The sequence below is a fragment of the Nicotiana tabacum genome, chromosome 11 (genome assembly GCF_000715075.1).
Source record: "Nicotiana tabacum cultivar K326 chromosome 11, ASM71507v2, whole genome shotgun sequence".
NCBI classification, from domain to species: domain Eukaryota; kingdom Viridiplantae; phylum Streptophyta; class Magnoliopsida; order Solanales; family Solanaceae; genus Nicotiana; species Nicotiana tabacum.
In genome coordinates, this window is record NC_134090.1 from 179,670,585 (window position 1) to 179,697,856 (window position 27,272).

At 33.8% G+C, this 27,272-nt stretch overlaps 1 protein-coding gene and 1 long non-coding RNA gene across 3 annotated transcripts; one reads left to right on the forward strand and one right to left on the reverse strand.

Moving 5' to 3' along the window:
• Nucleotides 1-5,062: 5,062 nt before the first annotated feature.
• Nucleotides 5,063-9,150, reverse strand: LOC107782220 (flavin-containing monooxygenase FMO GS-OX-like 7). Of its 2 annotated transcripts, XM_016603081.2 has the most exons (7): nt 8,535-9,148; nt 7,763-7,833; nt 7,043-7,192; nt 6,881-6,963; nt 6,520-6,655; nt 5,818-5,991; nt 5,063-5,328 (listed from the first exon to the last, which is right to left on the reverse strand). In XM_016603081.2, the coding sequence occupies exons 1-7, from the start codon at nt 9,061-9,063 to the stop codon at nt 5,176-5,178; spliced, it is 1,296 nt and encodes a 431-aa protein (XP_016458567.1). In that variant the 5' UTR covers nt 9,064-9,148; the 3' UTR covers nt 5,063-5,175. The 2 variants fall into 2 exon arrangements, with proteins under 2 accessions (XP_016458567.1, XP_016458568.1); XM_016603082.2 differs by lacking the exon at nt 5,063-5,328 and having other exon boundaries at nt 5,824-5,960; nt 8,535-9,150.
• Nucleotides 9,151-24,646: 15,496 nt separating this feature from the next.
• Nucleotides 24,647-26,419, forward strand: LOC142166604 (uncharacterized). Its single transcript, XR_012697008.1, has 3 exons — nt 24,647-24,702; nt 25,047-25,114; nt 26,170-26,419. It is a non-coding gene; the product is annotated as an uncharacterized LOC142166604 (long non-coding RNA).
• Nucleotides 26,420-27,272: the final 853 nt, after the last annotated feature.

Below are 27,272 nucleotides of genomic sequence, written 5' to 3' on the forward strand. Positions count from 1 at the left end.
TAAATATTATTTTGTAATTTCAAGTAAATATCGTCCAAACCCATACTATAAGTTACAAGGTTTGACCGGGACATATTTTTATAAAAACTTATATTATGAGAACTTCTTAAACTCAAATATTAATGGTTCGTCATTATCAATCTTACATCCGATATACTTTTAAGTCTAACCAAATTTAATAATTAGGAAGATACACAAACATGACTCCTAAATTTTTTACTATAGAATAAAAAATAGGATATGATGGAAAAGAAGGAGCTTTTCCTTTTCTACATATTTAGTTGTCAAGATTTTTCTTGTTTTCTTTAGTTACTCTAAAAAATTATATAGGACGTGAATTTCTTATATGCAGAATAGCCTAAATGACACTTATACTTGTGTCACTTTGTCATCCCGATCCTTTTACTTAATTTGTTTTTATCCAAACTCTTTTACTTTATCAAAACTTATATTTTAAACTTCTCTGACCGTTGACCAATCATATGTGACAACATTATGGCTGAGTTGGATAACAAACGTGTAATTCACGCATGCAACGAGCGTGAGCATAAAAAATTAGCCTAAGAAATGATTGAACTAAGGAAAAAATAATAATAAAATGACAAAAATAGTAAAATTTAAAGAAAGTAAATTAAACCCCTTCCCGTTCTTCCCCAAAACCCCCACACCCACCCCCCCAACCCCCACTTCTCCTCCTCCCTTTTCTTCCCAAAAACCCATTTTTCATTTCTATTTCTTTTTCTCTTTCTTCTAGGGCTGGGCATAATTTGGTAAATACCGAATTATCGTACTGAAACCGAAAATTTTGGTATTTGGTTTAAGTTTTTTTTAAAATTTAGTATTAGGTATGGTATTTGGTATTGTAAAATAAAATACTGAAATACCAATACCATACCGAAATATATATTATATTACACAAAACACATATTATCAACAACAACAATAACAACAATAACAACAACAACCCAGTGTAATCCCACAAGTGGGGTCTGGGGAGGGTAATATGTACGCAGACCTTACCTCTACCCCGAGGGGCAGAGAGGCTGTTTCCAGGAGACCCTCGGCTCGAAGAGGCAACAAGAGACACTATATTAGTACTATCAATATACTCATAATAAAACAACATAAAATACCATAAAATCCATAACATAACATAAATACCATAAAAAACAAAGTAACAGCAATATAAGAGATATAGGAAATACGAGAAATATGTAAGGTATTAATACACAGAAGATAAAGCCCATCATCAGTAGTTGATCAATAGCATTCTAAGGCTAATTCCTAACTGGCTAGTCTCACTCTAGTGCGCTGTAAAAAAGACATCACAATTTTCCCTAACCTACAACCTTAATGCTCGATCTCCATAATTCCCTTTATAAAAAAAACACATATTATCAATTATAACATAAATATAAAAAAAATCTAAAATTTTACTTTCCTTTATTCTCAAAGTTCATCAATTAACTATAAACAAGTAACAAGACATTTCTAATGATCAAATATTCTTTTATGTACAATTTTCTCTATTTGGGTCGATATTTGCTAGTTTTGGGCAAAATTGTTGTCAACAAACATTTTCAGTTTTGTATTTTTGAGTACTTTAATTAAGAATATTAGAGTGTATGACTCTATGCACTAGTTAGTATTCAAACCGAATAAACCGAAGTTACCGAACAGAATAAACCGAAACCGAAAGGAGAAAAACCGAACCACGCCGAATTTAATTAGGTTTTGTATTGGTATAGGATTTTAAGAAACCGAATACTAAAAATACCGAACCGAAATATCTAAATACCGTACCGTATCGTACTGGCCAACAAACACCCCTACTTTCTTCCCCTTCCCGTTCCCCACCCCACCACACCCCACCACACCACACCTTCACCCCCTTCCCTTTCCCGTTCTCCCTCCCAATTTTCACCCAAAAATTATTTACCTTGAACCTATATATTCTCATCCAACAAAAATTATTATAATTTCTAGATAACACTTTTCTAAAGGGCAAAGGATGGGTTCGATTTTAATGGAGAAGTGAATCTGCTTTTTTGAAAATAAAAATAAAAAATTGTTCAGTTAATGTACTATTTTCCAAGATTAAAATGTTGGGCAAGGCTCAAATCTATGAGTTATAAGTACTATATTTACAGAAAGAGAGAAGGGATAGAATGGTAGAAAATATAACAAAGTAAATACCTAGAAATCGTAAAGTATAGAGTAGTCGTGGGTGGGATCTAATATCTGTAATGAATTTTGAAATGGAAAATGTCGGGTCTGTGGTGTTCTCCGGTGGCCGGAGGAATTTTTCGGCGATGGCAATGGTGGAGTTGTTGGCAGTAAGGAGAAGAGATGGTGGAGTAGGGCAAAAAATAAAGATAAAGTCAATAGTTTATTTTCCTATGTGACACTAGTAATGATGTGGCATTCTACGTGTAGGAGATTGTATTACACGCACTAGTAATCTCCTATCATAAGCGTTTATTATATACGATTTGAACGAGTGTAAGTGTTCAATTGACACTAGCAAAAAGCTGTCAGCTTAGTAATTTTAGAAAAGTAAAGCTTCTCTGCTTAAATTCGAAATATGCCAACATTTACATAAGTCACTCTTCTTTGAGGGTGTTTATGGTACGGTTTGCATCGATTTTTTTCTAAAAAGAAACCAAACCAAGTAAGTCGGTTTTTCAAATACTAGAACCAAACCAAATCAATTAAGTCAGTTTTTTTTCGATTCAGTTTATGTCGGTCTTTCGGTTTTTTTGGTTATTTGTCGGCTTTTTCTTAAATATAAGACATACACTACCAAACACACATTTCGGCGACCACATTTTCAACGTAACATTATCAAATCAATTGTCCTTTGAGAAATCTATTATTTACCAAGATATATTGATGATAATTGAATCAAATAGTGATGAATAATTTAAGGACTCAATTAAAAATATATTATTTTTAACATGAAATAGATTCTTACACTTAACAAAAGAAAACTACCAATTAAACTAGAATGTAAAGGTAAAGAACTGTACTAAAAGTGCAAACGATTAATATTTACTATAAAAATTTTAAAACTTTGTATAAAAGTATACATATATATAGGTATAATAATAAATTTAAAATAGCTACTCCTATATTCGGTTTGGTTCGATATTTTTTAATTAAAACCAAAACCAAACTAAATTTGATCGGTTTTTAAATTTCAAAACCAAAACCAAACCAAACCAAAAAATTTTTTAAATTTCAAAACCAAAACCAAACCAAACCAAACCAAAAAGTATCGATTTTTTGGTCGGTTTGGTTTGGTTTTCGGTTTGGTTCTGGTTTTCGGATTTTTATGAACACCCCTACTCTTCTTCTATCCGGTCTCTGGGGGAGAAATTCAAAATAGCCAGATTTACAAGTGGTCATTAAAAAATAGTCACAGTTTCAAAAGTCATCGAAATTTAGACACTTTTTATGTAAAGATAAATCTGAACGAAAACATTGTTCAAAATCCGGAAAATACTCCAATATAATATACTGAAACTCCAGTATATTATAGTGGAGTTTCAGCAAAGTATACTAGAACTCCAGTATATTATAGTAGCCAGCAAAGTATACCGGTCCAGTATAATATGTTGGAAGTTCATACACAAGTTTACCGAACTCCAGTATATTATGCTGGACCGGTCTCTGTTGCAGCAAAAAAGTGGCTATTTTTCAATGACTTGGCAAACGCTGACTATTTTTTAATAACCGAAAACTGGCTATCCCGTGCTATTTTAACAATTTCTGGTACACGCTTTTAGGGCCCGATCAATTCGGATCACGTCAGAAAATCCTATATTGGAGGTAAAACGCTTCTTACCAAAACGACTTTAATAATCTTTGTAAGTTATTACTGAGATAATAATCTTTGTAAGTTATCACTAAATCTCAGTAATGGAAAGTAAGTCTCCTATGATATTCTTTTGTTTTCTTTAAGTTAAAGCATAATACTTCCTTTTTTATTACGTTTTTTGTTGTAAAAATTGCAAGGGGCGCCCTATTTGGTCGCCCCCATTTAATCTATCCCATTTTTTTTAAACTTTTAATTTGTACCCACTTTTTAAATAACTTCAGCCCGCTTTCTCCTTCTTCTTCTTCTTCTTCTTCTTCTTCTTCTTCTTCTTCTTCTTCTTCTTCTTCTTCTTCTTCTTCTTCTTTCTGAAGATTAGCAATGTAGTTAATGTTAATGATTGGCTATGTACTTGTTTGTATGGATTTCAGTTCCTCTTCTCTTTCTTAACTCTCTCTATGCTTCCTCCTCGCCATGTTGCATATTGTTTTTTGCTGGTGAAACGAAATATATTGGTTAATGTTGACTTTCCTTTGTCATTACGTTCGTAGTTGTATTTCTTTGCTTTCTATTGTTACATATACTCAATTTTTTCTATTCTACAACCTTACTGATCAGGAAATTTTTTTGAATGGAAACAAATTAATTGCTGAAAAAGTTCAAGATATCAAGCTGATGATTCAAAGCAATATGTACAAGTATTTGAGCATTCGTCTTGATGGAAAAGAGCGTTTTGAGTAGGAAGCTCTGTCAACAATAAATATTGCTAAAGTTTTACAAATGAACTAAATAACTTCAGCTCTAGAGCTGAAAGTTGCCAGTTACAAAACAAAAACTCCAGCTCTAGAGCTGAAGTTCACCAATTACAAAACAAAAACTCCAGCTCTAGAGCTGAAGTTCGCTAGTTACAAAAATAAAAACTTCAACTCTAGAGCTGAAGTTCGCCAGTTACAAAACAAAAACTTCAGACAGTTACAAAACAGCCAGTTACAAAAACAAAAATTTCAACAAATAGAGAACAAAACTTCAGTTACTATGCTTAAGTTAAGCAATTACAAACAAAAACTTCAGCACACTTGGTTCAGCACACTTGCTACTTCAGGCCCGTCTACTAGAATGCTGAAGTTTTGCGTGATTGACTTTACTACTTCAGCCCAGTATGCTGAAGTTATGCGAAAAAGCAGGTACGCTTGCAATTTTTTTTGCAAAGCGGGCACAAGTTAAAACGTGACACAAAAGCGGGTGTAGATGCAAATCCCCCTTTTTTGTTCTTATATTCAGTAATTACATAGCAAATGTATTTGGAAGAATTACAACAGACATGAGGACTAGATATGATATTACATAAGCATCAGAAATTATTGACTCAAATTTTCAAAGTCCCACAAATCCCTGTAGCTACTAAACCCTACTTCACCAATAACTTTGTAAAGACTCCAATAAATTTCCTTTAGGCCAGCACCAACTGGTGGCATTCCCACTTGAGCTGCTAACCAATCCATGTATTCTATCTGCCAACAAATTCATGTCATTGCCTCTAATGTCAATGCTAAAAAATGATGATTCAGAAAGTATTTGATAAATTTAATAAGATGCAAACTTTAAAGTGTATTTGAGCTATTTTAGGATATTCAATTCAACAAAAACAACAATCATAGTGTAATCCCACAAGTGGGGTCAGGGGAGGGTAGTGTATACGCAAACCTTATCCCTACCTTGTGAAGGTAGAGAGATTGTTTCCGATAGACCCTCGGTTCAATTCGGGACATACAAATCCAGTGTTAATGTTATTGTATAGTTATTGATCTTTACTCAACAACAACAATAATAATTCCAGCGTAATCCTACAAGAGGGGTTTAGGGAGAATAGTGTGTATGCAAACCTTACCCCCCACCTTGTGAAGGTAGAGCGGTTGTTTCCGAGAAACCCTTGATTCAGAAGTTACTGAACTTTACATGGTATAACAATAAAATCACAAAAAAAGGTAATTGGGAAAAACCTCGCGAGGGTGAAGGCGATGAGTGTGATGTTTTGGGATACTGGCTACCTCAAGGTGCATATTATGATCCTCAACATCAGCTAACATTTCCTCTTCCGATGGTAAAAGCACCTTTCCAGATAAAACTTGTGCTATCCATTTGGCTTGTAATTCAAACATGAGAAAGATAATTGTCTGATTATCACAGAGAAAAGTCTACCTTGTCATTTCTTTCAATAGTACAAATTGTCAAGAGCATAATACACTGTTAAAGAAGTTGAGAGGGTTGTGTTGAATCAGAAAACAAAGGGAGGGAAAGGTCCAAATTTTCTCTTATACTATCCGAAATTGCTCAATTTTATCCTCTGTTATACTTTGGTTCCATTTATAGCCTTGTTGTTAGCTTCTTGTTTCCTATTTACCCTTACCATCAACGAAACTCCAACATGAAATGGGTGGATTTCACGTGTCGAAATACTTCGAGAAAACTTTTAATTATAATTTAAAATTACCCACAGGGTAAAGCTCTATTAGGATCAAGTGCAAAATCAAAAATATTTCCTAACGTCGAGGGTAGAATTAGTCCCAAAGTATAACAGAGGATGAACGATGTAATTACTCAATTTTGAATAGTATAGGAACAAACTTGACCTTTTTCCCGAACAAAATAGATAGTTGGATAATAACACAATGAAATATCATATTACCATACAATTAGCTTACGTGATAAGGTATACCAACAAAGGAGACACTAGGGGAAAGCTTTGGAGGAAAGACATGCTTGTATAGTGGTCCAACACGGTTGTCATCTACACTAACTATTCCATTTGTTTCCAGAAATGGGAAATCATACTTGTATCTGCGTGACAAAATAACAACAACAACAATAGTAATAATAAACTTTTGTATTTTATCAAGGAACAACAACAACAAACCCAGTGGATTTCCACAAGTAGAGTTCGGGAAGGGCAAGATGTACGCAGCCTTACCACTACCCTGGGAGGGTAGAGAGAGGCTGTTTCCAATAGACCCTCGGCTAGTTCTTCAAGGAAATGCAGCAAAAAGAATCAAGATTTGAACAAACCCTGTACAGTGGAGAATGATATCAGCATGAACAGAAGATCCATCCAAGAAAATCACTTCACCGCTTTCATCAACATGATCAATCTGCAAAAAAACTTCCAAAATCAGCTCCCTTTATGTATCTTCCAATGCACAGTCAAGAAACTATTATACAATTATATACCTTTGAATGGTTCCACAGATTTGCAAAATTGTCCAATTTTGAAACTTCAGTTTCAGAAGATCTTGTCGAAAGATGAACTTGTTTGGCTACTGTAGCTATGTCTCGGGAAATATCAACCCCACTTGGTCCATCTCCGATTACAACTACAATCTAAATACAAATCAATTACCAAATGAGAAGGTTCTGTAGACTAGGAAGCATAGACTTGTATATATAACTTTCTTTTTTCTTTTTATAACCGAGTAATCCCCGAACAACGGTGGCACACAGTTTAAATCTCGGTGGAAGCCCCGGATCCTCTACTCTTCTCCATGGAAGGCAGTAAAAGAATTCAATGTTCCTTTCTTTTCCAGTCACCCAGCGAAGACAGACATTCGAATAGGTTCTCCATTCTCAATCGGTCTTTATAGCGTGAAGGAATAGTGCGGGAAGGGAGCGGGACCAAGCCGAGCCACTAGTAGACTAAGACATTCCCACGTGTCAAGTTGATTATGAATAAATGTATGCAGCCTCAACTAGTGAGACAACTTGCGCCTTTGAGTTGAGGCCACTGGCGGCGCAAAACGAACGAAATACCAGGCTTTAGTCCACGGTAGGATTTTAACCCATGACATGTGTCTAATGACATGCGCATTGTGCTCATACCGCTAGAGCCCTGGAGGCAGACTTATGTATGTAACTTTAAGAACAGAAATCCAGAAAGAATAGAAAGGGGCTTGCCTGATCCTTAAATGGCTTAGGAACTCGATAATTGTGGCTATGTATTTGTTTTCCAGGCCAATTGTTTATACCTTTGAATAATAACAAGCAATAATTAGTTCAAAATACACATAATCATTCTCACTTCATTCACGACATTGTGAATGCAAGAAGGAGAGATTGTTTCTCTATTTAACACCTACCACCCTAATTTGTCAGGAAACGTTCACTTTGACTGTTTTTCGAAGTTAAATCAAACTAGATTAACTAACTTGTTATAATAAAACTTTAGATATTCATATAACAATAACATGCCTCAATCCCATTTAAGGTCATCTAAAATTTAGATATTTGTAGACTATAAAATTTCCTCATACCAAAATGTTAAAAAGAATATATTTTAGAATGTTAATCATATTTCATTTTATCTTGAACTATGGAGTGGTAATTAAGAGCTTTCCTAGATATTCCTCGCATAAAATTCTCTTGACTACAACTTCATCTAACTCCTTTACCACTTCACCAAAAAAAAGATTATTTGAGTTTATATAAACTGCCAATATAATGCTTTATTTTTCCATCAGTGTGATATAAGTTATTATAGAAGGTAGGCGATCACCTGATAGTGTTAAAAAAAAATTGTACGCCAATGGTATATATAACTTGAACTCATTCTAAATTACCAAAACTCTATAATTTCTAATACTTCTCAAACAAAAATCAATCATTTATTGTTCAACCAATAGATTAATTAATTCGAATAATCTTAAATGAACAGTACAAAACAATATACCTGGAATATTTGCAACTTTGGGTATTGTATAGTGCCCATTACAAACCACCACTGAGTCAAACACCTCTTCTGAGATTAACTCGTCCGTTTTTAACTCAACAACCCAACGATCTTCCTCATACTCAACTCGCCTAACTCGTACAACTTCCGTGTTAAATCGGATCAACTCAGTAATACCAAAATCCTTAGCAAACTCGTTCAAAAACTTCAACACTTCTTCATGTCGAGGAAAATTAATTAATTTCCCATTTTCAGCGATATTAGTATTAAAATTATAATCACTGAAGCTCATGAGTTGACGAGGTAAATTTGTACGAAGGGATTTGTAAAGACTGCTATGGATAGTTTCTCTGTTCGGGTCAAGGCCCAACGGATCGGTTTCGATTTTTGGATTGTAAGCCCATGTTCCGCCGAGTTGGGCCGATTTTTCGAAGACTGTAACTTTGAGGCCTGATCGTTGTAGCTCACGCGCTGTGACTAGACCGGCTACTCCGGCTCCGATTACTGCTACTTTACGGGACTCCGCCATTGGAGAAGAGGGGGAAACTATTGGACCAAAAGTACAGTTTTGAAAAGTAGTTGGAACGAATTATTAACTTTTTTATTTCTTTGGGATAGCGCGAATTTAAATAATAATTTTAAAAAATGACGATGACGAAGATTTGAATTCAAATGTCTTACTTGGACCAACTTCGGCTACGCGTTCAATTGTACTCGTAAATTTTGATACGGAAGATGAATCTATGCAATCAAATTTCTATAACAGTCTCGTTTATTTTAAATATTTTTTGATGTTATAATAAATTATTATTATAAAAAATATATATTATAGTAGAACATGAAATTTGATTCCGAAAAAAATTAATTTTTATAGAGAAGTGTTGTTATATAAGAATGTTGTTATAGATAGGTCTGACTGTATATAAAAGATGACTGTATATAAAAAAAATTACAAGAAAATACGCATGACTTCACATCGTAACAAAAAATGACCCATATTTTTAAGTTTTACCTGACCTAGCCCACATTGTACATTTTTGAAAGCACTAGCAAATTCAAAATCTGTGTTCTTACAACCATTGCTTTTAAAAGCTATGGAGTTAAACATGTGTTCTCACAACCATTGCTTTCAGTCTCTCTTCTTCTCACGTCTTCTACATATGCTTCAAGGGACCGTGTATTTTCTGCTTCTCCTTTTGTGTCACCTGCTTTTAATGTAAGAAAATTGATGAGTAGAAGTCCACCATTGACGACCATTCAAAGCTTTGCTTTCGAAAATGGTTTTTTTTTTTTTTTGAATTTTTAGTTGTTTAGATTGGGTGTTATCCCAATTGATTGAAAATATCAAAAGGAGTTCAAAATTTAAATTTAAAGTGATTTGAAGTAGATTTGAGCAAGATTTGAGTTAAATTTCATAAAAGACGCAAGGAAGAAGACGAAGTCAGTTTTTTGTATAATTATGTATAATCTTGTATAACAGTGTATATGAGTGTAGAAACACACCTTATACATTATTATACACTTTTATACACCTTTATACAAGCGTTTGTAGACGAACTTCTTCCACGATTTTCAGTTGCAATTCTTGTTCAAAACCAGCCCAAATCTCCATTAAATGACTTCAAATTTTATATACAACCTCCTTATATTATTTCTAACAAATCTAAATAGCACTCACTCCAAATTTCTCACAAAATCAAATTCGAAATTTAAACCTACATATTTAAGCTTGTTAAAAATCTAATTTTCACCACCCAAATGAATTTGGTTTGTTGAATTAATATTTGAGTCACAATTACTGATTCGAAAATTAATTTAAAAGCTTGAGTAATCATTTTTAAAAATTAAATAGTAATTTTGAGAACCTATTGGAGTTGGATGTTGAATTTTAGCCTAATATTTTTGGGCTAGTTTGTTGTAAATTGAAATATGAGTTATAAAATTGAAAAGTAGGAAGCTCAATTATTCTAATGTAAAATTTCACATTAAGTATTAGATTTGTGCTGATAATTTTACAATACAATAAGTTTAAGACTAAAAAATTTAAAACATTAACCTATTAAATTTAAATTTTGAATCCGACTCTGCAGGGAAAAGAAATTAGGATCAGCCCTTTTTCAAAAAAATAAATAAAAATTAAGGGAGCTGCTAAGCTTAACACTTGGCACTTCAACTTTTTAAGGTTTTATGAGAAAATTATGAAGTTGGATATTATAAATTTTAATTCCAATAGCATTGTTGTTAAATAGAAAAATAGGAAATGTATGTTATGAGGCAATTATTATTGGACTCCAATCTTATAATTTGATGGGTGTCTTCTCCTCTAATTAATTCGAGGATCTTAGAACTTTCCAAAAAATAGCGCCAACACATATAATTACAACATTAATCATAACACTTGGTGCATTTCACTCGGTCTTTCTATTCATCCGGTAAGACCTACAAAATTCGTAACATTACATTTCATACAACTAAAAAAAGGGAGAAAGAGAAGTAAAGATATGTCTTTCAATACAGGCAACTCCTTAATATCAACAAAGTGTCTCTCCACAAATATGCAACCTCGCAAATGCAGAATTGTTAATAATCTCGACTCTAAAATAGTTGGGGACACATATAAAGTGTAACTACGTATTACGAACAAATAAAATTTTGTGAAACTACAAACAAGGGTTGTGGTGGAGTGGTAAATACTCATTCATCCTTAACCAAAAGTCCCGAGTTCGAGTTCCTAGATATAAAGTCGCCTTTGTTAGGGAGCGCTTTACCTCCAATGTGGGACTTCCCAGCGCAAATTCGGGTTTAGTCGGGCCCTAATGAGGGATAAAGTGCATTAGTAAAGTGAACTTATTCAAAATTTCACTTCCCTCCATTTCTTTTCCCACCATTTTTCATTCACACTTCTTTTGTTATTAATAACAAAAATCCAACAATCCCCCACGTGAATGGGGAATGACTATAAATTTAAAGGAATGTACGGACGTGTGTGTGTTTCACATGCAAGAATTAATTGCATCTAGATAAGTAGATTTTCCTTTGAACTTTCCGTAGTGAACTTATATCTGATATACTCGGTCAATCGGTAGATTTGATATCTTTGAACCGTCGAGCTTTGTCGTATACCTAGACAACATAAGTCACACAATCAATCCTTAACCATCTATGGTTCTCACGGTTGTGTTCGTTTCAGCCATGAACACTGCCTGGTTTCAGAGTGCTTAGAGAATGGGCCATTACTTTCATTCTTCTTGAAGCGGCTTACACTTCACACTCACATAGGTGATTCCTAAACGTGTAATCCTAAAGACACACTATCTGGTCATATCCTGCCAGGCTTAGTAAATAATTAAAAAGCTTTAAGCTTTATTGACTCATCAAAAAACGTTAATGCTTTACCTCATTTTTGAACATTATCTTCATCACGAGAATGTGTTGAGTTAGTTGACAATGTTGAACGTCATTCATAACTTTGTTTGATCTCTTTGAACCTAGCTCTTGGGATCTCCAGTCTACTAGGTAGAGTTACCTCCATGATGACTTGTCCTAGGACTTTAAGCCTTTAACCTCATTCCCTTTGATGATCTTTCAACTGCTTCTCTAGATAGGCTTTTTGTAAGTGGATCCGCCACGTTATCTCTTGACTTTACGTAGTCAATTGTGATAACACCACTAGAGAGTAGTTGTCTAACAGTATTGTGCCTCCGTCTAATATGACGATATTTTCCGTTATACATAACGCTCCCTGCCCTGCCTAAGCGGCTATCACAATGTATGAAAATAGGTGCCAAAGGTTTGGGCCAAAATGGAATATCTTCCAAGAAATTCCGGAGCCATTTAGCTTCTTCATCGGCGTTATCTAAAGCTATGAATTCAGATTCCATCGTAGAACGGGCGATGCACGTTTGTTTGGATGATTTCCAAGACACTGCTCCACCCCCAATTGTGAAAACATATTCACTCATGGATTTAACTTCAGATGATCCGGTGGTCCAATTTGCATCACTATATCCCTCGATCACGGAAGGATATTTGTTATTATGCAAAGCATAATTTTGGGTATGTTTCAGATATCCCAAAATTCGTTTCATTGCCATCCAATGTATTTGATTGGGATTATTTGTAAACCGACTCAGTTTGCTAATAGCACATGCTATATCTGGTCGGTATAATTCATGATATACATCAAATTTCCCAATACTCTTGCATAGTCCAGTTGTGAGTCACTTTCACCTTCATTCTTTTGAAGTGCATAACTCACGTCAATTGGAATCTTGGCAATTTTGAAATCCAAATACTTGAACTTGTCAAGTACCTTTTTAATGTAGTGAGACTGTGATAATGCTAGACCTTGTGGTTGGGACAAGGCCTCGATATCTTTTTCTCGAAATGTAAGGGCGTCCTCGGGTATATAGCTCCGAGCTTGCCTTTCTGTTGCGATGGACACTTTGGCCCGTTTGAACATGGGCCTCTGTGGGACGTCGGTTCCCCCAACGATCATGTGAATGATGTGCTGAAGTTTTTCTGGTCCATTCTTTTTGTTCGCCTTTCTTTCTTGAAAGTGGTTCTTGGCTCGATCGTTGAGGAATTCTCGAAGGTGCCCTTCATTGATCAGTCGGGCCACCTCCTCTTGGAGCTGTCTACAATCCTCGATCCTATGACCGTGAATGCCATGGTATTCGCACATCAAGTTAGGGTTCCTTAGGGAAGGATCTAACTGTGCGGGCTTCGGCCATCTGGTATCCCAGATTCTACCCATGGCTGATACGATGTCTGAGACATTGATTTAGAGTTGTATTCTAACAAGAGGGGTGCCTCCATTAGCCTCGAATGCCTGTCAAACCCGGTCTTTCTCATAAGTCCCCGGGAATTTTGGCCTTGAACTACTCTTCGATCATTTCGAGGTATATTCCGCCTCGAAGTGTCTCTTTGATCTTTGAAGTATGGTTGATACCTTTCTTTGCCTAATTTCGACTCCCTTGGTTCCTTTACTAGGAGTCTACTTGGATATACTAAGCCAGAGGGGGCTCCCAATTGGTCGTCTTCAACCTTGATCTTCGATTGATGCATGTTGTGCACATCTGCCCAGGTCACGGTGGGATATTCAATCAAATTTTGCTTTAGCTGCTTCGAAGCTATCGAGCTTTGTTCGTTCAAGCCCTGAGTGAAGGCATGCACTGCCCAGTCATCGGATACCGGTGGTAATTCTATTCGCTCCATCTGGAAGCGAGATACAAATTCCCTCGGCATCTCGTTCTCCCTTTGTTTTATCTTGAACACGTCGGACTTCCTTGTATCAACCTTGATGGCGCCAGCATGTGGCTTCATAAAAGAATCTGCCAACATGGCAAATGAATCCATCGAGTTCAGGGGTAGGTTGTGATACCACATCATGGCTACCTTCGATAGTGTTTCTCCAAATTTCTTTAGTAAGATGGATTCAATCTCGTCATCCTTTAAGTCATTCCCTTTTACAACACAAGTATAAGCGGTAATGTGCTCATTGGGGTCCGTGGTCTCGTTATACTTCGGGACATCGGGCATTCTAAATTTCTTCAAGATGGGCTTTGAAGCCACACTTGATGGTAAAAGTTTCTGCATGAACTTATTTGAATCTACACCTTTCAGAATCGGGGGTGCTCCCGGGATATGATCGACCCTCGAGTTATAAGTCTCCACCTTTTTATGGTTAGCCTCTATCTTCTTTTCTCCCGACTCGATTCTTTTAGTCAATTCCTCGAGCATTTTCATGATTGTGGGGTCAGTCCCCGAGTCACTTTCATCGGGTCTTTCTAGCACTGGTTCGTACTGCTTATTTACTGGTTCTGTGGTGTTAGCCGTTAGGGGTTCTGTTCTGACTTTGAAGTTGAGCGATGGAGACTTGCTGAGCTTGCAGCATTTCGAATATCACTTAGAGGTTGACTCCTCCTTCTTTCATTCCTCGTGCTTCTTGGCCTCTAGCTTGGGTTTCCCTGCGTTTATTCCTTACGTGCGCCTGCTTCCATGTTTAGAGCGTTATGGGAGCTGATATCAACTGGTTCCACGTTTGGCACTTCTTCAGGGTTTATAGGTAATACACCAAGCCCTGTGCCGATGTTTTCTCCAAGTCCCTCAATGTCGTGAATAGGTGAATTTTTTGTGCTAGACATGATTAAGCCTGAAATCAAAGAATCTTTGACAAGAAAAAGTGTGAAGAATAACGTGTGTTATTAGAAAACTAGCACCAAAACAATCACTATTATTTTTAGCCCCACGGTAGGTGTCAAACTGTTTACCTTGAAAACGGTATTAACAATTATATTTGATTTGTGATTCTAAAAATTCGTGATTTATCTTGACACTAGTTGTTATGTGAATAATGCTAAGTGTAAATGAGCAAGAAATGATAAGCAAGTCAGTGTGGTCAAAAGATTAAGGGCCTCGAGCTCAGCGATACGGGACCTCGAGGGTAGCCTTTGACGGATGATAATGAACAATAAATGAAGAACAATGAATGAACACAATAAATGAGGAACAATAAAGCTGTAGAGTAATTGTTGAGCACGTTTAGGCGAAAAAGCAGAGAATGTTCTATTGTATTCAATATTCATGTCTGTTAAAAAATGACAAGGGTCTCTTTTATATAGGAGTGAGGAATCCCAACATAGTACATGTCTAATGATAATGAGAAAATGCTATTAGTACAGCTGTATAATGGCTTAGTACGTATTTGTACTATTCTTGAAAACTTGATCAGCTTTAACCACGTGTACCTAGGAGCTTTCCCGCCTTTCCATGACGATCGTCAATTTGTACTGTTCTGAGATTGACCACAGTGAACCTTCGATATGCTCCCTCGAGGGATGCACCTCGGGATCACACTTCAAATTCTCTTTCGAGTTTCTCGATATCGGGCGTGGAGTGCCACAGTAGCCTTGATATCGGGGCCCTCGGTATCGATCGTATACACGGATTTGTGCACGAAAAGTAAGTATGACGAGATGGGATGAATGAATTGCCCCCACTCTTAATCAGTCTAGTGAGTTTCTAAAAAGGGCAGCTCAGTGCACATCGCTCCTCACATTCACGCAGGGTTCAGTGAGTTATTAGTAGTTGTTTTCACGGCTCTAACTCGTGACCTATAGGTCACACACAGGGTCTAGTGAGTTATTACGAGATGATTATACAAAAAAAAATGGAAAAATACTACAAGGCTCTCCGACTTAAAACATGGTTGCAAAGAAATATTAAAATCTTATGTCCATTTCTTTTATGGTCCAATTTAGCAAAGGAAAATCTCCTACAAGGAAATTAAAAGTAATCACACCTTTTTTAGGAGCTTTTCTTACCTGAATTGTATTAATATTCTTTCGGTTTATATTTCGTTTTCTCTCTTTCTATCATTTTATAATGTATCCTTGACTTAATTTCAAAAAGAATTTATTTCTCTTATATTTTACCTTTTTTTACCTTCTCCCTTTTTATTATTAGAATAGAATTAGTATTAGTACCCGTGCGGATGCGCGGACACTAATCATGTCAAATATTTAAGTTATTTGGATTGTATGTAAATAATTTTAAAATTTACACTTTCTCAGTAAATATAGATAATCATTGGATATTAACTACATGAAAAAAAATAATTTCTTCTATTTTTCTTTTTTGATACCATTCTTGCCGGTGTCATTGGATCCTAAAAATAGTCAGGAAGCAAAATAATAACTCATATTTAAGGCAAGACAATCAAATATTGAGACAATGAATGACTCTTTGGATAAGACTTAACTCTTTTACCACTACTTGAACTCTTATTTGGTGTGTTGATATATCTTAAAAAATATTTCTTTCTTAAAATTTCAGTTTCTAAAATATTATTTTTCAATAATAATCATTTTTATAATAATGTAATTGAAAATATTATTCTTAATTCAAAACTCATTTTAGTTGGCTTTCTTAAAATATAAAAAATTCTTTAGCTAGTGAATATTTTTACCCCATTTTGATATTTGACATTAACCATGTTAAATATCTAAGTTATTTGAATTATATGTAAATAACCTTAACATTTATACCTTCTAAATAATTATAGATAATCGTCAGATATTAATTAAGAAACACTACGTGAAAAAAGACTAGCATTTTCTCAATTCGTAGTGATAATTTTATTTTTGCACTATTCTCATAGGTGTCATTGAAATCTAAAAATAGCCACAAATTAAAATAATAACTCATATTTATGGTAAAACACAAAGGTTGACACGATATAAACGATTCTTTAATTACGACGTGATTCTTATACTACGACTTGAACTCTTATTTGGTATGATTTTATCTTTCAAAAAATATTTCTATTTTGAAATTTTAATTTCTAAAACTTTATATATATTATAATAATGATTATCTTTATAATGATGCAAGTGAAGATATTATCCTTAATTTAAAATTCACTTTAATCAGCTATCTAAAATTTAAATAATTCTTTGGCCGGATTTATTTCAGTATGACGCCACTTTAAGTTTATCGATATCTCACCCCAGAATTTGAATTTTTAATACCCTATATATACAAAAAAAAACTTTGAATCATTAAATGTTAAATTAGTTGATTATTATTATAAAATATTGCATATATTACCTTAAAATTATCAAGTAGTTTATTTTTCGACACCATACTTGGCTTAACCTCAATACAAACTACTCAAATTGTTTTCCAATTCAAATTCGAATATCATATCAGTTTGTTAGTAATAGTAATTTTTTAAAAATGACACATAATGTAAATTAAAAAAAATATTCGAAGATATCCTTATTTTATAATCTATGTATTTGAGTTGAAAAAAAAAATTGAAATCGATGAGATTAAGTTTCAAATTTTTTATATTCAACAAAGATGAAACATAAGAAGAAATTTGTTGTCATCTTTTATTTCTCGTTTTTAGATCTTTCTAACATTTTTTTCAATATTTATTTTCTTTTATCTTAATTTTATGTCATTATTTCTGTTGTTACAAAAAATTAATTTATTTTACTATAAAAGGATTAGTTTTAATAAAAATTATCTACATATGAACTTTAATTATATTTTTAGTCTTTGGTTGAAATTATTTCATATTTTTCTTTTGGCTTTATCTAATCAGCCTAAATAGGTGCTCACCCGATCATTTAAATTAAAATATTAAATGACGTCTAATTTATATATAATCCATCTATAATATGTGTATAGTCATGTGTTGTCGGTATATCATCTATTTATATTAGCTATAAAAATTAAACAATAAATATGGCCAGATATTATGTAAAGATTTCATAAGATTTCGGTTTTTTGAGTTTGTCCATGATATAACTTCCATTATAATAATTTTAAAACTCTCTACTAATGTTCAAAAATATCTTATCTATTTATTATCTTTGAATTAAAAAAAGTAAAGATATTTTTCGAAATAATTTATTTACATTTTTAAAAAAATATTTCATATCATACCAATTTTTTCTTTATATATACTCTTTATTACACTTAAAAGTCGCTATAGAAACTATTAATTAGAAACCAATTTATCTCTTGTTGAGTTTGAAAAAAAAAAACCTTTCACATAATGTAATGATTCAAAACTAATATTCTTCAACGAAAAAAATATTATACCCTTGCAATATTGGCTTGATTACAGCTAAATGAAGAAGTTTCAGCTTATACCCTTCAATTCCTTGAATGTGCTAAATTGAAATTAATGATAGCAATTGTATAGCCAAGTTTTGTTATTTGTTTGATGTACATTTATGCAAATTGACTCTTCAAACAAATATTCTTCAAGAAGAAAAAAGAAACAACTTTTTTTTTTAATATTGACTGATTTTGTGATGTTTCTTTCTCTAGCATGTATATTTACTTTATTATATATGTAAATAAATTTTTATTTGAATTTGTAAACTCTTTTTTGTTATTTAGATAAACATAGACGTGTACCCTATATATTACATTTATTTTAAAAGAATTTCGTTTTATTCAAATCTAGTTACAGTGTTTCAAATATACCTATAGGATTTTAAATGTGAAAGAGTTTTATAGTTATATGGAGTAATTTTTTTTTGCTAGAGGCGAAGTAGTATTTAAATAATTATAAAAATATTAAAAGTTCCTAACATGATTGCATATGATCATTAACCAAATTAAGTATGATAACATGATAAAAAAAAGATAAATTTTATTTTTAATTTAAATTCAAATTTTAAAACTTTATCTATAAATTCAAAATTATCTTTTAATTCAAATTCTGTATATATATATATATATATATATATATATATATATATATATATATATATATATATATATATATATATTATATCTGTATTTAACTAAAATAGTCAAATATAGAATAAAGTTATCATATACTATTGATATTTATTAGTTTGCCACTTGGTTTAACCATAATGTCAATTATATATGGTAACTTTCTTGCTTTAATATATATATATATATATATATATATATATATATATATATATATATATATATATATATATATATATATATATATATAGAGAGAGAGAGAGAGAGAGAGAGAGAGAGAGAGAGAGAGAGAGAGAGAGAGAGAGAGAGAGAGAGAGAGAGAGAGAGATAATAAAAACTTTACAAAACAGAAGCAATAAATTTGGGATGATTGATTGTGTAATGGCCGAAAAATCTAGCTATTACAACTTGAATTTATTTAATATTAAATAATGGAAATTTTACAAAACAAAGGCCATAAATGTGGGATGATTGATTGTGTAATGGCCGAAAAATCAATCTATTACAACTTAAGTTTTTAATAAATTAAGTTGCCATGTGTATTTTTAATAGGTTGCCACTTGGCTTTCTAATAACTTGTCACTTGACTAAATAAGAAGACAAACTTTCTTGCTTTAATATATATATAGAGTATATTGGTAACTTTCTTACTTTAATATATATATATATATATATATAGAGAGAGAGAGAGAGATAAAAACAATATGAAATATACAAAACAGAAGCAATAAATTTGGGATGATTGATTGTGTAATGGCCGAAAAATGTAGCTATTACAACTTAAATTTATTTAATATTAAGTAATGGAAATTTTACAAAATAGAGGCCATAAATGTGGGATGATTGATTGTGTAATGGCCGAAAAATCTGGCTATTACAACTTGAATTTTTAATAAATTAAGTTGTCATGTGTATTTTTAATAGGTTGTCACTTGACTTTTTAATAACTTGCCACTTGGCAAAACGAGAAGACAAACTTTCTTGCTTTAATAGATATATAGATATAGCTCTTGCATTTTCATTCCGAAAATTTCGCAATACCACGAAAGGCCTAAATGGTTTTAAAAAAAAATGACATAAATCCTGAGCATGGTAAAAAACAATCCCTTAAAACGCGGGATTGCAGATCTAATTATCTATTCGGATGATAAACAATTATAATTAAAAAATAAAAAATAGATAAAAAGACTTGAGCATTGAGTGAAAGAAAAATAATAGAGTTAACCTGGTAGGTTCTTTTAAAAGCTAAGCTGCTTCACTAAGTGGGCGTTTGGACATAAGAATTGTAAAATCTCAACAACAAAAAAAATAAGTGAAAATAATATTTTAAAATTAGAGTTGTGTTTGGACATGAATATAATTTTGTGTCATTTTTGAAATTTTGTGAGTGACCTGAATGAAAATTTTGAAAAACAGTTTTTTGAAGTTTTTCAAATTTTCGAAAAATTCAAAAATTCATTTTCATGTAAAAATTCAAAATTTTATGGTCAAACACTAATTTCGAAAAAAATAAAAAAATTTCAAAAAAAAATTAAAAAAATTCTTATGTCCAAACGGGCTCAAGTACCATGTTGGGCTAAGGCTCTACTGTCTTATTTCCAGTTTTGTCAAGCAAGGGACAAGCAAAAAACATGAAAAGAAATAGTAAACTGTTATGAACAATAAAAGAAGAAGAAGAGTATTGTAGAGAGAGAGAATTATTATTGATTTGGGAAGATTTACAATGGAATAGGACCCTCTATTTATAGGAAGATGGTGACTTAGCCATCAAGTAATAAACCCTAGAATCTCTTTAAATATAGACATTCACCATAAATAAAATTCTATTTATAACACTCCCCCTTGAATGTTTATTCAACAGATAATGTGACTCGTTAAAACCTTAACTAAATAAAACTCAATAGGAAAAAAATTCTAGAGAAGGAAAAAGAGTACACATATCTAACAATACGGCTTTTGGTTGCCTCGTTAAAAACCTTACAAGGAAAACCTAGTGGGACAAAACCTTGTAAGGAAAAAAGAGTACAACGTGCATTAATTCCCCCTGATGATAACATCAATTCACATCCTCGAGCTTTCGCATCCCAATCTTGTACACCATCTTCAAAATATCATCGGTAGAGATTTGATAAACAAATCAGCCATATTAACTTGCATGAATATATTGCACATTGAAATCAACAGTTTGGATAGATATATAATGTCTTCATGTAATGTCGTTGAATGGCTTTCAATATATTCATAGAGGTATTCTCGCTATCACATTATCATGCTTATAGTTATATCAAGATATATATGTGCACAAATTGCACTGAGGATGTGGTACTTCAAGATCAAGAATTGTATATGCTTCAAGCAATTTAAATCCTTTAGGGATTATCATATAAGTATAGTCATATAAGCCATTTAAATAGATTTTAGATGTATATCAAGTTTTCATGTCATGCCGACATATAAAATACATGAAAGTGATTGCACACACCTATTGACTTTATACTTTCGAGTGATTGAACTATATGTCCAAAACTACATGTCTTTCATATGAAACCAAATTCTACTTGAATTGTTTCTCCAGGCTTAAGATCCTCATATATATATTTAGCGATATTATCGATGTCGTCGACAAATATTTTATATCGGTTACAACCTCCTTATTTTCATATAGACATAACATAGAGATCTCTTCATTCATATATTCAAGTACTTGAATCTCTCCTGAGATTTATCAAGTGTTATGTCATGTGATCTTCTAGAACACTTGCCTCCTTTATTATGATCATTTTGATCATTTGCTCATCCTCTTTATCAAGAAGTTTATTTGAAACCGATTTGTCTATACAATTTAATCGCACCATAAACTTTGTCCTTCTAGGACTTATTCTAATAGGAGCATTTTCAGTGAGGATATAGTTACTTTCTTTGGGTCAGCAAATACTTCTGACATGTTTTGCAATATATTGCAGATGAATTATCTTTTTATGAACTTCAAGTTTATATTACTTATTCGAGGATCTAGCTATATAAATAATAATTCATTCCAATTAACTTTTTCTCAACTGTTTATCATGTCTCCCACTCATGTTAGAAAAACTAACTTGCTTCCTCGACTTTGGAAACTCACCTTTGTGTGTTATGGTGTTAATCAAAATATACACCGCACATCAATAATAATAAGATGAAATTATTTGGTTCTTAACCCTGAACCACTTGTGAGGGGAGAATGTAATATACTTTCGTATATAACATATAACAAACTGATATAGATAACTTTGCTCTCATAAGCAATAGTTTAGCTATTAAGTGGAGACACTCAATAAATTATTTTGCTAAACCAACTGTGATGTAAACCGACTTATCAAGATGAACTTCTTGAACAGAAAATCTGAAAATTATGCTCGAAATTAAATTATTGAGCAAGTTACCTCGCAAAATACCATGTTGCGGGTTAATAATAATCGCACATGTAACCATCTCATAGATGCATCTTATGTGGTATACATGGCACGTGAATGAACCCATATTCACCTTTGATATTTCCAACATTCATAGGATTCAATCCCAATTTAGTTGGTCTACTAATTGATGAGAACATGTAGCATAAGAGAATTCATAAAGAATTTTCTAGTTCTTTAATACTTATCCATGTAAATTCTCTTTTGTTTTTGCACATCATACTTAAATTAATATGGCTAAAGCAATTATGCCAACTGAATAAATTACAATATTAATAAAGTTCAGGTTTACACCATGACACGTGCAATTATCAATAAACTCCAAGTTTATTATGATATGAGTTTTATATCAATAAACAACCACTTTATTGTGATATTATTTATTTGTGTAGTACAAACTGGAGAATAAAGCGGGTAGCTTTTCACATACATATTATCCCACTACAAGTTATAGTAATAAAAGATATTAAATCTTTCCTTTATTTATAGTCTCAATATAATCAACCGCTTTCGCGTATACTTTGAAAACTGAATAAGTTTCTTTGAGACTTACTACAACATTGAAGACATGTAATTTTTGACCCTCCCCAAGATTTTACTCTTTTTAGCTTTTAGATATTTAGTTTAGGCCTAACATTGCTATTTTACCCAATTTTAACTATTTTACTTTATTTTAAGAACAAAAATTGAAAATTACAAAAATAGTTCCATATTTCTCTATTTAATTCAAGTATTAGATATTTTTAGAAGGTTATTGTAACGACCCAATCGGTCGTTTTGAGCTCCGACGCGTCATTCAGCAGTTTGAGGCCATGAGCAGCTTCATCTCAGGTATATTGACTTATGTGTATGGTCAGAATTAAAATTCAAGAAGTTTGGAGTCAAATCTAAATGGAAATTCTCATTTTGAAAGCTTAAAATTGAAGAAATGAACTACGATTGGAATTTTAAGTAAACGACCTCGAAATTGGGATCCGAAGGTTCCAGCAGGTTCGTATGATGATTTCGGACTTGGGCGTATGCCCGGATCAGGTTTTGGATAACCCGGGAGCATTTTGGCGCCTATTGTGGAAGATAGCATTTTAGAAGAAATTGCATCAGTTTGGCTTAAAATGCATTTCAGTGTTATTGATGTCCGTTTGGAATTCCGAGACTGGGAGTAGCTCCGAATGGTGATTCTGGATTTGGAAGCACGATCGGAAGTGAATTCGGAGGTCCGTAGGTTATTTTGGAGCCGTTTGGCTAAATATAGAAATTTGAAGGTTTTTGAGAAAATTCGACCAGAAGTGGAAATTTTGATATCGGGGTCGGAATGCGATTCCGAAAGTTGTTCTAGCTTTGTTATGTCATTTTGGACTTGTCTGCAAAATTTGAAGTCATTCCTGAATGATTTTGGTAAGGTCTGAGACACTTAGTCTCTTTTAAGGAAGCTTAAGTTGGAAAAGTCAACCGGATATTGACTTATGTGTTAGAGCACTCGAAATGAAAATTTTATGGTTCGGATAGCTTTGTTAGGTGATTTGGGACTTAGGAGTGTGTCCGAAATATTTTTATGATGACCGGTGTAGAATTAAGCTTGAATCGGCAAAGTTAGTATTTTGGCGAATTCCGGTTGATAGGTAAGATTTTGATCCGAGGCTCGGAATGGAATTCTGAGAGTTGATGTAGCTTCGTTATGTCATTTTGGACTTGTCTGCAAAATTTGAGATAATTCGGACTAGTTTTGACGTGTTTCGACATCGGATGTGAAAATTAGAAGTTTCAAAGTTCATAGGCTTGAATCCGAGGTGAATTTAGTATTTTTGCATTGTTTTTGGTGATTCGAAGAAACAACTAAGTTTGTGTCATATTATGGGACTTGTTAGTATACTTTGTTGGGATCCCATGAGGCTCGGACAAATTTTGGAAGAGTTTTTGGAAGATTTTTGCCGTTTTGAACATAAATGTAATGATCTAAAGGTTTATTTTTAGTTCTATAGATCCAAATTTGATTCCGAGACTTTTGGAATTTTGATAATGAATTATAGGACTGATCTGGAAATTTTGGTCTAATTTCATCAAGTCGCAATTGGGTTTTTGGCGCGAAACATGAGTAATTGTTTAACGAGCGAAATGGATATCACACTGGGCAAATGAGCTCCGAATTGAGTTTCGATTGAAGAGTTGTGTTTGAATTATTATTTGTGACTCATAGGAACAAGAATCGTCTAATTCCGAGTTCGTATGAAGGAGTTAGAGCCTTTTTAGTGAAATTAAAGAGTGCTGGTGCATCAGGTCTGGTGTGGCACTTTTAGCGACCAGATTAGCACCTTTAGCGACCATATTTAGGTCTTTAGCGACCAGATTTGCTTATTAAAAGCTTCTGCATTTCTGCTCGATTTTTTTACCTATTTTCTTGCGAAATAACACGGTTTGGGGCGATTTTTGAGCAAGAAATCATGAGAAATCTTGAGGTAAGTCACTTGTGATTATTTCTATTCCATAATATTGAATTATCATCGAATAATCCGACTAGATTACATGTTTTTGAGGAGTAAATTGAAGATTTAGGCCTAGGGATTTGAAAATAAGATTTGAAGATTTGAGGGGTCATTTGAACTCCGATTTTGGTAAATTTTATATGTACGGACTCGTGGCGAGACGAGGAATCCGGTGATGTGACTTTCGTAATTTTTCGAGAAGTGGGTCCGGGGCTCGGGTTTTGCGAATTTCGTGAATTTCGATATTTTTCGAGTCTTTTCAATTGGGTTATTGTTCCCTTAGCATATTGTGATGTATTCGCTCTGATTTTGGTTAGATTCGACGTGCGTGAAGGCCGATTTGAGGGGCAAAGGCGTCGCAAGCTATAGATTTCACCGGTTCGAGGTGAGTAATAATTTTAAATGATGCACTGAGGGTTTGAAACCCCGGATTTCACAACATACTGCTATGTTGAGATGGGACACGCGTTGTATGACGAGCGCGGGGTCATTTACTATTGGGGATTGTGACTTGGTCCATCCCAGTTAATATTTTTACCGCGTAATTGATAAAGATTTATTGTTTTTCACAATGATTGGGCTTATTGCCATATTTGGGCTTCGTGCCAATTATCTGAAATCTTTTGTGAATTTACATCACTATTTTCCTCACGAATTGAAATATTATTTGAACTCAGTCCAATTGAATTATATTATTTTGTGAACTCAGCTACATTTATACTCAACTCGAGATTTAATGATATTTATAATGTTGTTGAGCTGAGCACTATTGTTTTACTGATGCCCAAGAGGCTTATGATTATTTTCTGGACTGATTGAGGCCGAGGGCCATACGTGAGGATATGTTGAGTGATGTGAGGAGGCTTTCAGGCCTCGAGTGTTATATGAGGAGGCTTTTAGGCCTCGTGTGTGATGTGTGAAGGCTTTCAGGCCTATTGATATTGATGTGTGAAGGCTTTCAGGCCTATTGATATTGCACTTGGGCTGTAGGAGCCCCTCCAGAGTCTGTACACACCCCCAGTGAGCGCAGGGTACCCAGGTGAGTTGGGAGTGGGCCCGAGAGGCCGTTGCTTGTGTGTGGTGAGTTGGGAGTGAGCCCGAGGGGCTGATGTTGTGTGCTGGTGAGTTGGGAGTGAGCCCGAGGGGCTGATGTTGTGTGCTGGTGAGTTGGGAGTGAGCCCGAGGGGCTGATATTATACTGAGATTTACATATTGAGCCCGAGGGGCAAGCTTTTGATTATCCTTACTGTGAAAATTATTTGTCTTTACTGTTTTAAAAGAAGAATTATCTGATACTCACTGTTTTACTGTATAACTGATTTTACTGCTTGGGATAGCGCTATATTGTGCCGTTATGAGATTTTATGTTTTCAGTCGTTATTTATTTTTATTACTCACTGGGTCGGAGTACTCACATTACTCCCTGCACCATGTGTGCAGATACAGGCAGAGCTGAGTTCGCTCCTGAGTGTCGATTCTTTGCAGGCCAGGCGGTGACTAGGAGTAACGAGGTAGCTGTTGACGTCTGCAACCCCGTTTTCTCCCTTATCTTTGTTATTTATGATAATTCCAGACTTTGTAAAATATTAGTAAACTCTGTAGTAGCTCATGACTTATGACACCCCGATTTCGGGCTGAGTTGGGATGATTTTCCTTGTTCTATCACGTTTATTTCATATTTAAGATTATATTGCCCATGATTTAGACTTATTCCTGCTAAGTATTTATAAAGAGATGTACTGTTTTGTTGATTGGCTGGCCTTGTCCTCACGAGAGGCGTCATCACGACCGGGTTGGGATTTTGGGCCGTGACAGTTATTTACTTCGAACCTATTTTATTTTAAAATAATCTTTGAAAATACCAAAAATAGTTTCAACTTTAATTTTTAATTTTATTTTAAATAAAATAGTTTATTAAAATCAATTAAGAGTTATTTTATATCTTCTTATAAGTATTTTAGAAGCAAATTAAATATTTAGTCTTTCCTTAGCCCAATTTTATAGAATTTTTAGTCCAAGTTGAATTCTTGCAAGGAAATGGCCCAATTTTAGCAAGCCCAAATCTTCCCAACTCATGTAACCCATGACCCACGCCCAAAAACCCATCAGACCTTCTTCTTAACCAAGACAATATGAAGAAAAAAATGGGAGCCACTCCTTCTTCTTCATAACCTATACAAGACAAAAACCTTAAACATCAATGAAAACTCTAACAGACCTAAAACGGACCAACCGCCCAAGACCCCTCTGCTTCGTCAACAACCATCTTATCCACACTACAAGCACCCCTCTCAGCCACTAACACCCAAACGACCACCCAACTGGCCCAAAACCACCCTCACAAAAGAGCAACACCTTCTTCTCCCCTTCACAAAAAAATCGCACACAGCCGCCTCCCCAACACCCTTCCGCCGCCACACACGCCGGAAACCAGTCCTCGGCCACCTGACTTCGTCTTCTTCAACATTTAAACACCCTTCACCAAACCAAAAAAATATTAGAACCCTAAGAGAAGAGGACGACTCCTTCACAGCCGCTTAGTT